At 35.3% G+C, this 16363-nt stretch overlaps 1 protein-coding gene across 1 annotated transcript; it reads right to left on the bottom strand.

The window, feature by feature from the left end:
- Positions 1-1720: 1720 nt before the first annotated feature.
- Positions 1721-15796, bottom strand: RRAS2 (related RAS viral (r-ras) oncogene homolog 2). Its single transcript, XM_004683027.1, has 5 exons — positions 15695-15796; positions 14656-14758; positions 14388-14496; positions 5008-5126; positions 1721-3196 (listed from the first exon to the last, which is right to left on the bottom strand). The coding sequence occupies exons 2-5, from the start codon at positions 14721-14723 to the stop codon at positions 3109-3111; spliced, it is 384 nt and encodes a 127-aa protein (XP_004683084.1). The 5' UTR covers positions 14724-14758; positions 15695-15796; the 3' UTR covers positions 1721-3108.
- Between the last annotated feature and the right edge of the window lie 567 nt (positions 15797-16363).

Here is a 16363-nt window from a genome sequence, read left to right as displayed (position 1 = left end):
TATCTGGTGAAGAGAAACAAATAAGGGAAACCAGTAGGCTGCCCTGGCCTTCTGCTGGAGTACACCCAGACTACAGAGCAGATGGGGGATTCCAAGAAGCATACAGATGGCTCCCTGAGCTAAAAAAATAGACGATGGAGATTAGGGCATTTGAAGCAGCTGGAAATTGCAGGACAAAGTTCTGGAGGGGTGAGGGCTTTGCAGAGAAAAAAGTTCCAAAAATATTCACAGGGCCACTGTGTCTTTGCAGAAAGAGCTGTGAATACAATGGTTCCCCAGAGTTCACAGGAAACCTGGAATCCTCAAGTTCCCACTAGCCAAATTAAGGCATTTGGTAGAAACCCCAAAAGGCCACACCTTTGTAGTAATACAAAACTATCCCAGGAAAACTACAAATTGAGATGCATGAAGCCTAAAAACATGTCTTGAAAGGAGCAAACTCAAACACAAGTAAATTAACTACTTACCAGAAAATTGCCCAATAATCTCCAGATGAAGACCAAAAAATCTAGGCACCCAACAACATAAATTATACAATGTCCATAGTCAATCAAAGCTTAACAGATCTGGAAAAAGTAGGAAAAAATGGCTCATAACTAGAGTAAAGCCAGTCAATACAAAGCAGATCCAAAAATTTTAAGTAAGAGATGATGGAATCAGGAGACAGAATATTAAAGTAGCTATTGAAAAAGTATATTCAAATATTCACAGAATATGAATTCTCAACCAAGACTTTCCCCAACAGAATTAAGCCCTACACAAGCTTATCTCAGTAAGCTCAGTACGCTTTCTTGGATCTCTCAAGGATGGTGTACAGCAACTACTATTTTACATGCATACAAGAGAAGTGGATTCATTAAGCACAACAGATAAGTCGATTGACTCAATTCTCTGGAACCCAATGAGAGGTGACAGAAGAGAAATAGAAGAACATAATAAGAGACACAAAAGACACAAAAAAGAACCAATTATAACAGAAAAGACACACACAAGCACACACACACATACACACACACTCGTCTGAAAAGTAAAAAGCAGATGGAATTACCAGCAGAGGAAATGATTGCAAAAAAGGTACCCTGAACTAGAAGAGGTAGCAATAAGTTACCCAAAGTGAGCACAGAGAGGAAAAAAAGAAAAGAAGTAAATTGACAACATGATTTAACTTGTAGTCTGTTTTGCTATGAATCGTCTAATTCAGTACTGAATGAAAGCCTTCCATTCAATCTGAATATTTTGTAGATAAGCTCTTGTTAGCTGAAGCTACTCATGATAAACAAAAACTTCCCCAAATTTAAGTACTAACATGGATATGTGACAGTGCTATAGTATCAAAAGCCACAAGATAAATATTTTAGTTTCTCAAGCCAGTAATGTTCATTTGCTGTTCAAAGACATTGGTGTGCTTTGCTTCAGTTGTTTTAGGGCTTCCTCCTCGGAGGGATTTATGTTTATATATTCACCTCCTCTTTCCATTACAGTTGGGATTCTGCAGGTTCTGGCAGGAGCACTTAGAGGAAAAAGTTTAAATAACACTGACTCAACTTTGAAGAAATCACTAAGAGCATCAAGCCATTTCATTTCCAGTTCACCTGCTAAATGACCAATATTGATTTTTAGATGCAAACCCAAAAGCTTTGTTGGAAAAAGGCATAGAGCTGCTACATTCCCTCCAACACTCCTGCAAGAAACCACGAAAATGACAAGTCACCAAGCATTATCTTGTGATAACAGATTGATTTTAATTCTAGCACCTGAAGCTATACAAGGGCACACTTTATAAACCTCATGGGACTGTTGTACACACTCAGTAAAGTGACAACTGTGCAATACCACTTAGCATCTCAAAATCAGGAACATACTTTTGAATTGTTTAAACACAATCCACAGAGTTAAAAACAAAATCAGAAGCCACCCACAGTTTTACTAATCATCAATGCAGTTTTACACTTACTACTTGATATAACAGTCAATATCTAGTAAGGGATATTGAAAGTGAATTCATGTTCTCATCCTGTTGTACTCAATATTGGGAAGGTTTCTTGAGAAAACGTGACTGGCCTAAGGTGGGTATACCAGGCCAGAACAGCAAAGTTCTACCACAGTTTTCTGTAGTTTTCACTTTTTTTTCTGTCAGTTAAAAGTGAACAGTGAGAATTAAATACTTATCTTTACATATACACAAGGTATGCTGTGAAAGCATATTTGCTTACAAACATATAAAAATACTTGTTAACTAGTTTGATAAGAAAATAATGTATAAAAGTATATAGCAAAAACATTAATCATCTCTGACCCCGGAAAGATCAATTCCATATTTTATATTATAAACAAAAACAGTTTTAGTTTTGTGAATCCCTTATCCAGAAATACTTGAAAAGAAAGAGAGACAGAAATTATTTATTTTTCCTCTCAATATGGCTGTGAAAAGTCTTAAATTAAAAAAATCAAGAACATCGAAATGCCTAAGTCCAGAATGAGCTCAAATATTTGGCCACATAGATCATTATCATCTTAAAAGTATGAGTAATGATAAAGACCTTATAAGCAGTTTTTAATCTGTAAAAACAATAGGCATTTTGGTATTTTGGCCACTGGAAAGCAAAGGCTAGCATCAGGAAAAGTCTGAGATGTCTCACGTTTGTGGATTTAATTCAGTGTATTTCAGGTTACTAAAGTTGACATCAAAATTTTTAGATAGGCAAAAATTCACATTTAAAAAAACTCCCTATGTTTCTATGTAGAGTAACAGTAGGCAACAGGATTCCAGAAGTTAAAAGTTATTTCACAACCTGTGACTTAGGCTTGGCAAACAGCTTACGTTCCAAAACTGATTCTTTTCTATTAAAATGTAAGCCCTTAAATAAGAATGTAGATAGATATATATTTTAAAGGAATCAAATCATCTTTGAAGCAGCCTTAGTGTTCCCTTAAATCTGTCTTGAAATGACCATAAGATTAGCTCATGGAAAGGATTAGCCAGCTTCTGGTCTAAGGCTACCATGGTGATATGTCTCTAAGGCTAGAAAGGTACCAACAAGATGTAAACCATAAGGAGGGAAGAAGAGGGCTTTTCCTGGCAGTTGGTAGCTAGAACTCAAGGGATTCTTAGAAAATGACACAATGGCAGCCTTTCTTATCTTTTTCTTTCCGCGTTGGTTCTGGTGAAGGAGGACATTCTTGCTCTTGAAATTTCCTGTAAGATAGAAAACTCTACATGTAATCGCCTTCTTCGAAATATGTTATTACAAATGCACAAGTCTAGTTCATAGGCTTATGTTTTTCAGTGCTTAGTTTCGAGTTCTCAATCAAAGCAAATCTTTGGGTGGGGGAGAGACAAATACTTCAACACTGGAAAAAGCACAGCTGTGTGAGTTCCATCAATGGTGCCTCCTGAATCAGAGGAGTTGCTGAACTCAGAAACTTAAAGTTCTTTTCTCAATTAGAGATTCCATTGAAAGATGTACTTAAAAATACACATCCATGACAGGAACACAGTAAAAAAATTATCCTCACAAAGTATACAGTCCCAATTCTTGTCCTGAAACCTATAGCTACCAGTTAGCATTAGACAAGTCTGCAGTCTCTCTGAGTTTTGTGGTGTGTTTGTTTTTTTGAAAGAAATCTTTTTATTTTTACAGTTGTTGCGAGAATAAAATAAGATCTTTTTATGTTTCAATGCCTAACAGTACATGGCATTTAAAAAGCTCTATATAGCTCCATAGGTAGCATGTCAAGTCTCGTAATCAAGTCTCCTAATCTGACAAAAGTCCCTCACTCTTGTCTAATTGATATGGATAGATTCAGAGGGTCAAAATTAAGGACAAATTTTTAAAAGGCACTAAGAACTACTTTAAGGCACTAGTTCATCAGTGTGTGAACACATCTACGTGCAAGTTAAAATGTCCATAACATGAAATTTACCGTCTACACCATTTTGAACAGTGCAGTTCAGTGGCATTAAATACATTCACCACATAATGCAGCCAGCTCTATCATCCATCTCCAGAAATCTTTTCATCTTGTAAAAGTCAAACTGAATTCATTAGATATAGCAGAACTCAGATTTTTAACAAAATATTAAAAACCAAAAAATCACCTTCAATTTTTTTCCCTCCACCTTGGCATGGGGCCATAAAAAAAATACAAGAATCCTATAGCTCAAATGTCAATTAGATACATGATAACACAAGACCACTCTGTGTACCTATGAAACCATCTCAGTAGCAGTGAAACCAGTAGAAGTGGGGGCGGGGGTGGGAGGGTAAGATGTAAATCAATCAAATTAAACCCCACCCACTAAAGCAAGTCATTCTTCCTCACATACCACATACACAGTTGCTTCAGTCAATTTCACCCATCACACTTCAAGCTTCCTGAACCACAGGGGTCTCAAAGGCCAACTAGGAGGAAAAAACTCTACAAACCTAGCTACTACACTTCACGCCCAATGTGAGTGTGGAAGCTCCACACCAGCTTACTCAGCTTACCCAGGAGTTGCTGAGGAGGAAGCAAGGCTTTAGAATTAGATACTGATTCAAGTCCCAGCTCTGTCATTTTGTATGTCTAAACTCTATACAAGTTATTTAATCTCTCTTTGCCTATTCTCTCAGCTACAAATGGAGATAAAAGAAAGTATCTGGCTTCTAAGGAGAATTAAATGTGATGTTGCATGTAAAGTTCACCAGGGCACCTGGCTGGTGTCATCACTTTTTACTATCACCATCTTTGGAAGCCACCTATATTCTGTTCAACCCTATGGATACCCTCTACCTCAGTATAATTCAATTAGGTTTTACATGAGGAAATAGCTGGAATACAATATGTAATTTAAAATTTTAATATACCACATGCATTAACTTCTAAAATAGAACCCCTCCTACTCTCTCTTAATAAAAACAGATAATGGTAATTTTTTTCCCTCAGTTAATAGTTTTTAAAAGTACAGGGTGATTACCCATCAGATTCAATAAATTAAAACCAAGTTCCAAAATCTGTTTTGCTTACCTTATAACACGGACGAGTTCATGGAAAGCTTGATCTACGTTCATCCTAATCTTTGCTGATGCCTCCATGTATGTTACCTTAAGTTGCCGTGCTAATTGCTGTCCTTCTTCCTGGGTTATCTGAAATTTAAATAGTTCTGTTTGAGGTATAATATTAATATGCAGAACTGCTTCATCTGATCCCTGGCCACAGATTAATAATAATTGGATTAATAATCACTGGATTAATAACCCAGTCCAAACCAGACTATTTTATAACAAGACAAAATGAGACTGTTCAACATAAATGATGCCCACCTCCACAGATCTCAGAGCAAAAAAACTTAGGACACAAATCAGAAAGGCGAAGTGCTATCAGTGTACAGATCAGGTAGATCAGGAGCACTCTCCTGAGGAAGTAATATACAAACTAGAATTAAGTATAGAATTATTTGGGATAGCGTGAGGAAGCATCCCCAATCAAGGAAATGGCAGACATGAGAGCCATGGGGAGAGGGGAGGCTTCAGGTTCCAGAACCTGAAAAAAGGCTTGCACAGAGCATGCCAAAGGAGAAAAAGGTGGGAATGGATGGAGAGGAGGGCAGGAATCAAGGGCCCAGGGGACATCATCTCTTATTCCCTAGTAATGGGTACACAAGGGACACTCAGTATGTATGTGAAGAGAAATGAATAATAAATAGGATCATAAACCCTTACACCTTCCTTATATTACAAGGTGAAGGAAGGATGGCAGAGCTGATTGAGAAATCAAATGGTAGGCCAGAATAGGAAAATACTAATTGAATATAAGTAAATGCATATATTTTAAATGTAAAATGTGTGAAATGGTGGTATTTATCTAAAATTATTAAACTATATTGTATTTACATTCACATTCATATAATGAGGCTAAAATTCTTATTTCTAGAAAAATGCTTTTATTAGTCATTACCACAAAGGCAGAAAAGCCATAAAGGCAGGTAAGTGTTTAGTAACCTACAGAGATACATACATTCTTCTGGTCTTTTCAGTGATGTACATTTCTCTCTATAGAAATAGGATAATAATTTTTGTATTTTCTCTTAAATTTTGGAAATATTCTATACTCCTTTATATCTAGGCATTCTTTTATAAATGTGATGTGTTTTCTATATAAACAATCATGTCATTTGCTAATAAAGATAGTTTCATTGTTTCCTTTCTAGCATGGTTGACTTGTTTCTGTTTCTAACCTTATCTCAGTGCCTAGAATCATCAGTACAGTGACAGCAGTGGTGAGGGGGTACTTTTGAACTGTTTTCGATCTTGGGGCAAAGTATTCAGTCTTTTAACCTTTAAGTATGCAGTCAGTTGCTGGTTTTCATTGTAGAGGCTCTTTTACCAGATTAACAAAGTTCTACTTAAAAGGAATTTTTTATCAGAAATGGATATCAGATTTATTAAAGTACTTTTCTGCTCCTAGAGAGCACATGATTCTTCATTCTTAGTCTATTAATGTGGTGAATTACACTGATTCATGTTTGTGTCAGACCAACACTTACTCCCAGAAACTTTACTTGGGTGATGACACTGTCCTTTTAATGTAGTATTGAATTCTACTTACTAAAATTCTATTAAGGACTTTTAAATCTATGCTCATGAGAGATACTGGACTGGTGTTTTCTCACATCTTTATCTGGCGTCATATAATGCATTGGAAAGAATTCTCTTCAATTTTCTGGAGCATTTTCAGAAAATCAGTTTGGTATAATTCACCAATGAATCCATCTGAGCCTAGAGTTTTCTTTATGGAAAGGTTTTTACAACAAATTAATTTTGCCAAGTACTGTTTAGGTTATCTTTTTTCCTTCTTCTTGAGGGAGCTTTGGTATTTTTTACCTTCTAGCTTGTTGACTTTACTGGTATGATGTTATTCACAGAATTTCTATATAATTATTTAAATATCTAAAGGTCTGCAACAATGGCTATCTCTCCTATTACTGATGTTGGTAAAATGTACTTTTTTTACCTGATCATCCTGCTTACACTAATCACTTTGATCTTCTAAAAAACACTTTTTAGTATTTATCTTTCCATAATTTTCCACTTGGAATTTCACTGATTCCCAATCTTATCTATATTATTTCCCTTGTTCTGACTACTATGGTTTAGTTTGCTTTTATTAAAGTTTTCTTGGAGTCTAAAACAGATGCAAAAGTCATTGACTTGACTCTTTTCTAACACAAGCATTAGGTGGTATAAATTTCCCACATATGCTTCTTGAGGAGCATCCTACAAATCATGCTGTTATCTTTTTTATTTTCAGTGAGTTCACAATACTTTGTAATTTCCTTTTGTTTTGTATGAAGGGTTATTTAGAAACATGCTATATTCAAAGATTTCCTAGATATGTTTTCTATTATCTCTATTGTTGATTTCTGTAATTTTTGTTAATTTATTTCCAATTCAATTCCTCTGTGGACAATGAACCTATTTCTGACTGGAATCCCTACAAATTTATTGAGATTTGTTCTACTGTTGTTGGTGGAGTATTCACTAATGTCAATTAGGATACGTTGTGCAGTGTGTTGTTCAAGCCATCTATGTATTTACTAACTTTTTTCTTAATTACTTGGTCAATTATTGAAAGAGATGTTGACATTTCTGACTATAGGTGTGAACGTGTCCATTTCTCTTTCCAGTTTTCCAGTTTTGCTTCAAGAATTTTAACTGTTATTAGTTCCCATGAATGTTTGGATGGTGATGTCGTTTTATTCCCTATAAATATACTTTAGTCTGAGTAAATATCTACTTTGATAATTATACATCTTCTTCAATATTCTTTTCATTAGTGTTAGTTTGGTAAATTTCACCTAATCCTTTCCCTTAACCAATTTGTATCTTTAAAATTTAGAGTTGATTTCTTCTAGGATCTTGCTTTCTATTGTCCTCATCCAACCTGACATCTACTTTTTAATTGAAGTGTTCAAGCTATTTGTTACTGTGATTGAAATAGCGGATTCATCTGGAAATGTGTTTCTAGCCCATCCACATTTTGTTCTACATATCCTTTTCCTCCTTCTTTTGGGTTAACTATAATGTTTTTATGATTCCTTTTATCTCCTCTGTTGGCTAATAAACTATAAATATCCAGTATGTTATTTTAATGACTACTTCAGAGTTTATAATATACAATCTTTACTCATCACAGTTTAATTCAAATATGGTAACAGCTTACATGTAGTTTAAGAAACTTACAACAGCATGTTGCTTCCTCATTCTTTTACTATAACTACCTTTTATTTAATCATTTGTTTCAAAGAGATCTAAATAAAAATATTTATATTTACCCCACATAACTGCCATTCCTGGTATTACTCCTCACTTCTTTGTATAGATCCACATTTCTATATTACCATTTTTCTTCTGGCTGAGGATTTCATTTCACATTTCTTGTCATGTAGGTCTGCTGGTAATACATTATTTCACCTTTTGTGTATCTGAGAAAAAATTTTATCTCACCTTCATTTTGAAATAAAATTTTAGTGAGCATTGAAAACTAGGTGGAAGTTTTTTCTTTCAATACTTAAAAAATTGTCACTCACTTCTTCTGGCTTCATTCACTTCCTATGAGGAAACAATGATGGCTGATCTCATCCTTGTCTTTATTTCTGTATGTTTGTAAAGTACTTTCTTTTCCTCTGGTTATTTTAAAATTTTCTCTTTATTACTAACTTTGAGTAATTTCATGTGATTAATGTGGTACAAGGTAATATGTTATAATGTGCATTATTTTTCATGTACTCAGGGTTTGATAAAGTTCTTGGATATGTATATTTGTAGTTTTCATTAAATTTTAAAATTTTTTAGTCACAAATTATGTTAATTCCCCCTTTGGTGTATCATCTCCAAACACTATAGTTTTAAAGTTCTAGAAGTTTGGTTTTTATCTTTTTTTTTTTTAAGTTTGATTTTCATCTATTATATCTATACTTAACATTCATTTTTTTCTCTAGCTTCTTGGACATATGGAAGAAAGTTATAATTGTTTTGATATTTCTATTTACTCGTCTGGGTCATATCTGGATCCATTTTCATTTGTTGTTTTTTTGTCTCCTTCTAATAGATCATTTCTCCTGCTTATATTTAGGTGCTTGCTAATTTTTGTGGGGATGCCCGAGTTCTAGATAATCTGTCCCCCTGCAAGTGTTCTTAAATTTTCTTCTGGAATGCAGTTGTTTGAAAAGTTCATACATTTTTGTTTTTTTGTTATAGAATAGCACTTAGTAGGGCTAATTTTGTCTCACTGGTAGAGCAAAAACCCTTCTGCGTGGACAACCTAATACACGAAGAATTTCAAAGTTAAGTCTGGTCAGAGAAATTATTTTTGGTCCCATCTAAGTTCAAGGTACTATTCCCTCTAATTCTTTCAGACAATTTGCTCTCCAATTTCATATTCCATTCCTAAAATTCAGCAAACTCAATGTAATAGCCTTAGGTTATTACACTAACACATATGCATCTAAGAGTTACTTTACAATAGTTTATCCTGCTGTATTCCAAAAGGGTAGCAGACAGATTCCTCAAAACTTTGGTATATATAAGTTTATGTAATTTTAAAATTTACCCTACCTCTCTCCAAAACAATAAATATACTTTACAGGCTATGAAATATAAATCAAATCAAGCAAGCAATTTACAAAAATGTAAACATGTAAGAAAAGAACTCTTCTCAGAACCATCAATTTAGAAAGAAAATTCCTATGTTAGGAAAACTTGACACAGGAAATTTATTCCTAAAAATTGACCCCACAAATTCTTTCCTTTATCCTGGAATGTCAGTCCTTTTACTACCAAAGCTATCTACACTTAATTTGTTTCTTACTAATAGCTCAAGAGTCAAGCAGTTAGAATCAGCCCCATAGTGTTAATGCGATTGTAGAACAACATCCCAGAGCTCCCAAAACACCTTGTGACATACCAGTGACAAGTCTTAACAAACCACACAACACAATTTTTTGTCTCTCTCTCCAACTATGATGTCCTTTGTAGCAAGGAAGTATGGGATAGTTGTCTATACACACCCAGTGCCTAAGAGAATTATAGTAGTTAACTAAACAAGTATGTCTAAGCAAGAAGAGACTAATCAAATAAATGTCTTCAAATATAGAAAAGACATTAAGAAAAATGAAAATATTTGCAATCAATCTCTATAAATTACTTTACTGACATAAATTTGATATTTGAGAGGGAAATAAAAAGTCCTTAAGAATTTTGCTACTTGTCTTCCTGCTCAATTACTCTTCAAAAGGACATCTTACCCTAGCCCTCTTCCATAATATACTTCTGCTGGAGAGGAACAACAAATGATCTATTTTTATACTTAGTAGAAAAAAATAATGAACAGTCTAGATGATAAAACAACCCACTGCTAAGGTTGTTTACATGCTTCATTTATTTATTTTTAAGGGATAGTTTCACATCACTAACTCCCAGAAACTGAGGTCTACAAAGTTTATAAACACATCTCTAGCTAAATATAAAGCTGCTTTTAAAATCACTGGTGTAGTGTAATTTTTAATCACGAAATAGAAGCAGTATCACTACTACCAAAGCAAACATAAAGGATGCCATATGGAACAAAGCCACAGCATGGGAACCTAGAAATCAACAGAAAATTGAAAAGTATACCCACACAGACTTCCTAGAGGTTCCCTGAATTAGAGAATTTTATAAAGACTAGATACTAACAGCGCCTTATTTTTTGGATATTCTGATTTAGTAGATCAAAGCCCTATACAAAAATGTTTTGCTTTAAACAACCAAGCCAAATCTGATACAACAAATTCACAGATCTGTATTTTGGAACCTCTAATAAGACTCAACGAACATCGGTAGAAATTCACAAGAATATGAACATATGCATATACTGATACTGCTATCCTTATAGATAGATGGATAGAAATAGATAGGTATCTATATAGATAGGTATCTCCCAAATAGAGAAGAGCAAAATGGGAACAGGACAGCAATTTTGTCTGAACAAGCTGGGCTTAAGAGGACAGACCACATGTTGCAATACTTACTTAGTAATAGGAATTAATTAATAACCTGAGTTTACAGAAGCAAAATGTGTTTTGTTTTTCAAAAATATCTATTATGTAGAAACATCATATTGATGTCTTGATCACTGATGACCTGATTCATTCTGCAAACATTTAGTATTTAATGAAGCTTATCTTTGTTATACTGCTAAGGACAGAGCATGAGCAAACTATTAAGTCCTTATGGTGCATACATTCAATGATCTACAAACTTTTTAGATACATTCAAGGCGTAGTTAAGACTGGAAGCCCCTTACTCTGCTATTTGAGAAGTAGGGATCCTTTTCTAGGAAGATGCAGGGACACATTGAGGGTCAGAGAACTAACGAATGGAAGTTAGCACATCTACGTATTTATTAGTAGTAGAATTGTATAATGGATTCCTTTCTTGAATGAGCAGTGGCCATTAATAATTAAGCACCAATAATTAAAGGGAAGATAAAATAAGCAATGAAGGAAAAGGGGGAGTAAACACAGAAAACAAAAACAACTCCTGTCAATTCAAGACAGAACTGAATCAAGGACAAGGAACTTGAAATAAGATAGGTCATGAAGTACACAATCCAAGCTCACATGCTGCTGTATTAAATTTCAGAATCAATGCACTGTCATACTTACCTTTATATTTTAGCAAAGACAAGCAAATAATTTACCAATGTTTTCTTACTACACCTCTGACAAGATAAACAAAATGATCGTTGTATCTCTAAGGAGCCAGATATGTGGTAACACAAAATAGTCATTCTATTTCTGTATCTCTTTTCATTTAATGTAAACATCAATGACTACTTCTATTACTTTGTCATCAACGCCTAGAAAAAAGTACTGAATAAATACTGGATGGATGGGTGGGTGGGTGTGTGAGTGGATGGAAGAATGAATGGGTGTGGATAGATGTAGAAGCAAATCTAGAGGTATAGAAGCCAAAAGGAAACATGCAAAATCTCTTCTAATGTACTCTTTACCTTGACAAATTAAGAATTTCTGGAGTCAGTGGTAGGAATGTCTAGAGCTGACCCCCAAATTCAAAGAACACAGGAAACAGGCATATGCTATTCAACAGAAAATAGGTTAGAAACTAGAGAGAGCCCAATGGACCACGTCCAAGACAAAGGTAGAAACAAACAAACTGGGTTAACAACTAAAGCAAGCCGGACTGGTTACTGACTAAGAATGTAAAGAAAAGACCAAAAAGTAAGCATTGCTAAACAAGGGGCCATACGTGTTTATGGGATCCCTGTAGTCTACCCAGGTTCGGTTGTAGAACAAGCAAGGGTGCCAATACATTACAGAACAACAGCTTTAACTGTGAAGAGAGACTAAAGACAAAGCACGCTTATCTTTGAATATCTGAGCCCAGAAGAGTACTTGAACCCTAAGATACCTGACAGAGACAGATAAGGACATGAGGCAGAGCCAACCGAGGGCACTGGGAAGAAGCGGGGAGGCATAGGGAATGATGTCACAGAGCAAAGTAAACAAAAGTGTTTCAAAAAGAAGGGTGTGAGTAATTGTGTCAAACGTTACTGACATCTTACTGACATCTACGCAAGTGGTGACCTTGATGGGACACTGACTGCCTGGAGTCAGCGCAAGCAAGAGTGGCAGGAAAGAAAGTGTAGCAAATGTAGATAATACTTTTAAGGAGTTTTATGATTAAGGCAAAACAACAAAAGAAATGTGAAATTAAGAAAAAGATGTTGACTGCCATTAAATTTTGTTTTAAAGACAAGAAACTGCCACATGTTGTGTGCTAGTCAGAATGATCACGTACTAGAGAAATGAAGAACCAGAATGGAACCGCTGCTGGGGTGATGTCCCTAAGCTGGTGAAAGAAACAGACCCAGTGCCTACGGAGAGCTGGTCACAGAAGGGTGCGCTGTTTGTCCACATAAGTGGGGCACATATTCACTTAGGTTAGTACATATGGAGCTTGGGAAAGGAAGAAATTTCCCAGTGAACTAGGAGAAACCACTCATCGTCAGCTAAGGAAAGAGTAAAAATGTGTACCTTTAAGAATGTGACTAAGTAATAATCATCCAAACAAGTGAGAAATGAGTAGACTAGGAAAAAGTGCAGGGCCCTGGAGTGGCCGTATGGAGGCAATGGCATGACAGTGAGAACAGCCGGTATGCCCAGTGCAGTGAGAAGGGGACTAGGAAAGAGGAGCCCAGGTGGAAGGAGGCATGTTCTTCCTCTGGAAGAGGAGAATCCATAGGAATGGACAAGCTATCACATGTCACAGCCACTTGCTTTTTCTCCCTTGGTTTACACATCTAAAGCATTCAGCACATATATATGTACATGGTTTAGGTAGTGAAATACAGAACTTATTCGAAAAAACTACTTATCTTTAAGCCACAGAAATATGAAACTTATTCCCTATATAGCTCTATGAGTCTATGGTTCTCATAAAAGTAAAAACCTACATGAAATATTTTGTGATCCTATGACCTAAAGCAAAGTTAAAGTGCCACAATATGTTGACTATCTATAGGCATTTTATATACTAATTCATATTTGAAAGAGATCTAACAGTAAAACTAATTCTACTTTTCTTGCAGGTTACTAGTGTTAGAACTAGACAATGTGGCAAATTAACAGAAAATTCAATTTTCAGTGGGACTTCAGAAAAACCCACGTACTGTAAATCAAAATCATTCTCTAAATGAAGTAACTGAGCTTTAATATTGAATCAATTACACCAAAGTCTTCAGGGTTAACTTTAAGACTATCTAATGGGGCCCTCTCTGGTGGCACAATGGGTTAGACGCAACACTGCAAGCTCACAGCAGATGCTTCAGTCCAAGTTTGATCCCTGGCCCTGGAGGTGACCCACATGGTGTGACAGAGCTCTCCTGTCTCACGCACTGCACCCCACAGCAGTGTGGTCTATCCATCTGCCTGTTCTGCTCCCCACTCTGTCTCAGGTGAAGCCTCTCACCACCCCTGCACCTTTGGCCTGTACCCCAGTTCTGTATACATAAATAAATAAATCTTTAAAAAAAATTATCTAACTGGACTAGAGTTTTGGGTGTTACCCAGGAAAATGTAACACAAGAACAGAGCTAGGACAAATACTTGAGGCAGAGTCCACCGAAGTTCTACGTAAAAGAACGTGTATTTCTTCCCGATTGCAAACAGGTAGTTTACTCCTGTTTGTCTGAAAATAGGTAGCTTGTAGTTTACTTCTGTAAAATCCAGTATGCCAGAAACAGTTGCTTTTTGATCCTATTACTTCAATTTTTTCATTAAATATATCTGTTCACTGAACATGGTCACAAACAAGTGGTTTTCAAGCAGCACAATCCCTTCTCACCTGTCTTTGATGATCCAGATCTGCTTTATTACCAATTAAAATCATTGGGAACTCGTCACGGTCCTTTACTCTGAGAATCTGTCTTTGAAATTTGTAGATTTCTTCAAAACTAAAAACACAAAAGGAATTGATCGATTTGGTTAAGTATCAGAGTTCAGCAAGTTTCATGCCCATTCAGTATTTTATTACTTTTTCTATCGAAACAAGAAAATCAAATTCGATAAAATAGTGATCTAGACATGGGTCTACATTGAATACTGGTACAAACCTGCCTCTATCTGTGACAGAGAAGACCAACAGGAAACCTTCTCCAGTTCTCATATACTGCTCTCTCATAGCTCCAAACTCTTCTTGTCCTGCTGTATCCAGAACTAAAGGAGAAACAACAAACAAATGTGTTCATGTTTTCATTTTATGGATGGCTTCCACAAGGACAGGCCTTGCCAGTGTATATCCTTTAGAGTACACCAATCTTGGGACATAAAGAAATGGCATTCGCCTCTTAGTACTTTATTCTCAGTACTGAAGACAAATGTATTCTAATGGCAGACAGTTTCAGAATTATCTTCATCAGTACAGATTGATTTTACAGTTAGAATATATTAGCATACCAATTACAAGGTTAAAAATATCAAATACAGCTATGGAGCTGGAGTCAAATAACATCTGATGTTATGTGGATGTTTCATCTCCTCTGTGGAAAGAACTGAAAAAATAACTATAAATTCAAGAAAGAAAATGTGGACTATCCCCCAGTTATCATACTTTCAAGATGGCAGAGGCTACTGTATTTCTTGATGTCTTTGGGTGAAAGAACATGTCTTTCTTTAGTGGAGAGGTGAAGTTTTAGCCATTCACAAAACACAATTTGTTAAAAGCCTCTGGTGCTATAAAGTCTAAGCAAGTTAAATATAGAAGCTTATTCTATATTCACTTTACCCATTTTAACCTTTCCCAAAATGCAGGAAGAATTAAGGCCTAATCTCTGTTTTCCAAATGTCCCAATAAGCACAACTTTAATAGACTATAATATAAAATTTGCAGTACTGGTTTTATAAAACAAGAACAATCCAATTATCATTTTACGTTACATTTACTAAGGAATAGTTTAACGGTCTTGATTGATGTATGCAGCTCATCAAAAGTAATGAAAGAGATGGACTTATATTCAAGTCCATCTTATTACTTATTAGACGTTTCAATCTGATGTTCACATAATTTCAGTTGTAACACATAACCCAGTAGAAAACAGAATTCACTTTTTAAGAAATGGTATGTGAACTACCAAATGAAGAAAGCTTACTTACTATCTAACCGGGCTGCTCTGTCATCTATCACGCACTGCTTTGTATAGGAATCCTCGATGGTTGGATCATAATCCGTCACAAAATAGGACTACAAGAAAAACAATCTTATTTTAAAAAGTGTGCTTCTTTACCTACCTAACTTTATCAATTCCCACTTACCCAGAGATGATTAATATGCATCTTATTAAGGTTTATCGTATGTCAATTCCCCATTAAATAAAGGCCTTTCTGAATACCTTTCAGGTGCAGAAAGGCACTGAGTATCTCTGATGCATCATACCAAAGTACACAAAAGGTTATATGTGGCAAAGCTGCTGCAGGGCTTTTTTTCCAAATTAATTTATACATACTTAAGAATCTAGAGCTCCAGTTATATTAATAGAAAAGCACAGTTTAAGTTATAAGTTATAATTCAGACCTATTTACAACCCAGTGGTAGTATTTATCCTAAGAACAAAACAAATGGAGACGACAAAGAGCCTGCAAAACTCCATCCACCATCTTCATTTCCTCACTTTTCTCACACCTTGTCTTGTTCCCTTTTCAGTTGTTTTGCTTTTTATAAGGAAACATGATTTTAGGATTCTTTTCATTTTTAGAAATCTCAAATTTAACCTTTAACTAAAACTCCTGTTTTTGTTTTTAATCTAAGATTCTGTTTCTCTCTTC

This window comes from Condylura cristata, unplaced genomic scaffold (assembly GCF_000260355.1).
Source record: "Condylura cristata isolate star-nosed mole 26May11 unplaced genomic scaffold, ConCri1.0 scaffold00015, whole genome shotgun sequence".
Classification (NCBI taxonomy): Eukaryota; Metazoa; Chordata; class Mammalia; order Eulipotyphla; family Talpidae; genus Condylura; species Condylura cristata.
This window is presented reverse-complemented; position numbering and strand designations above follow the sequence as displayed.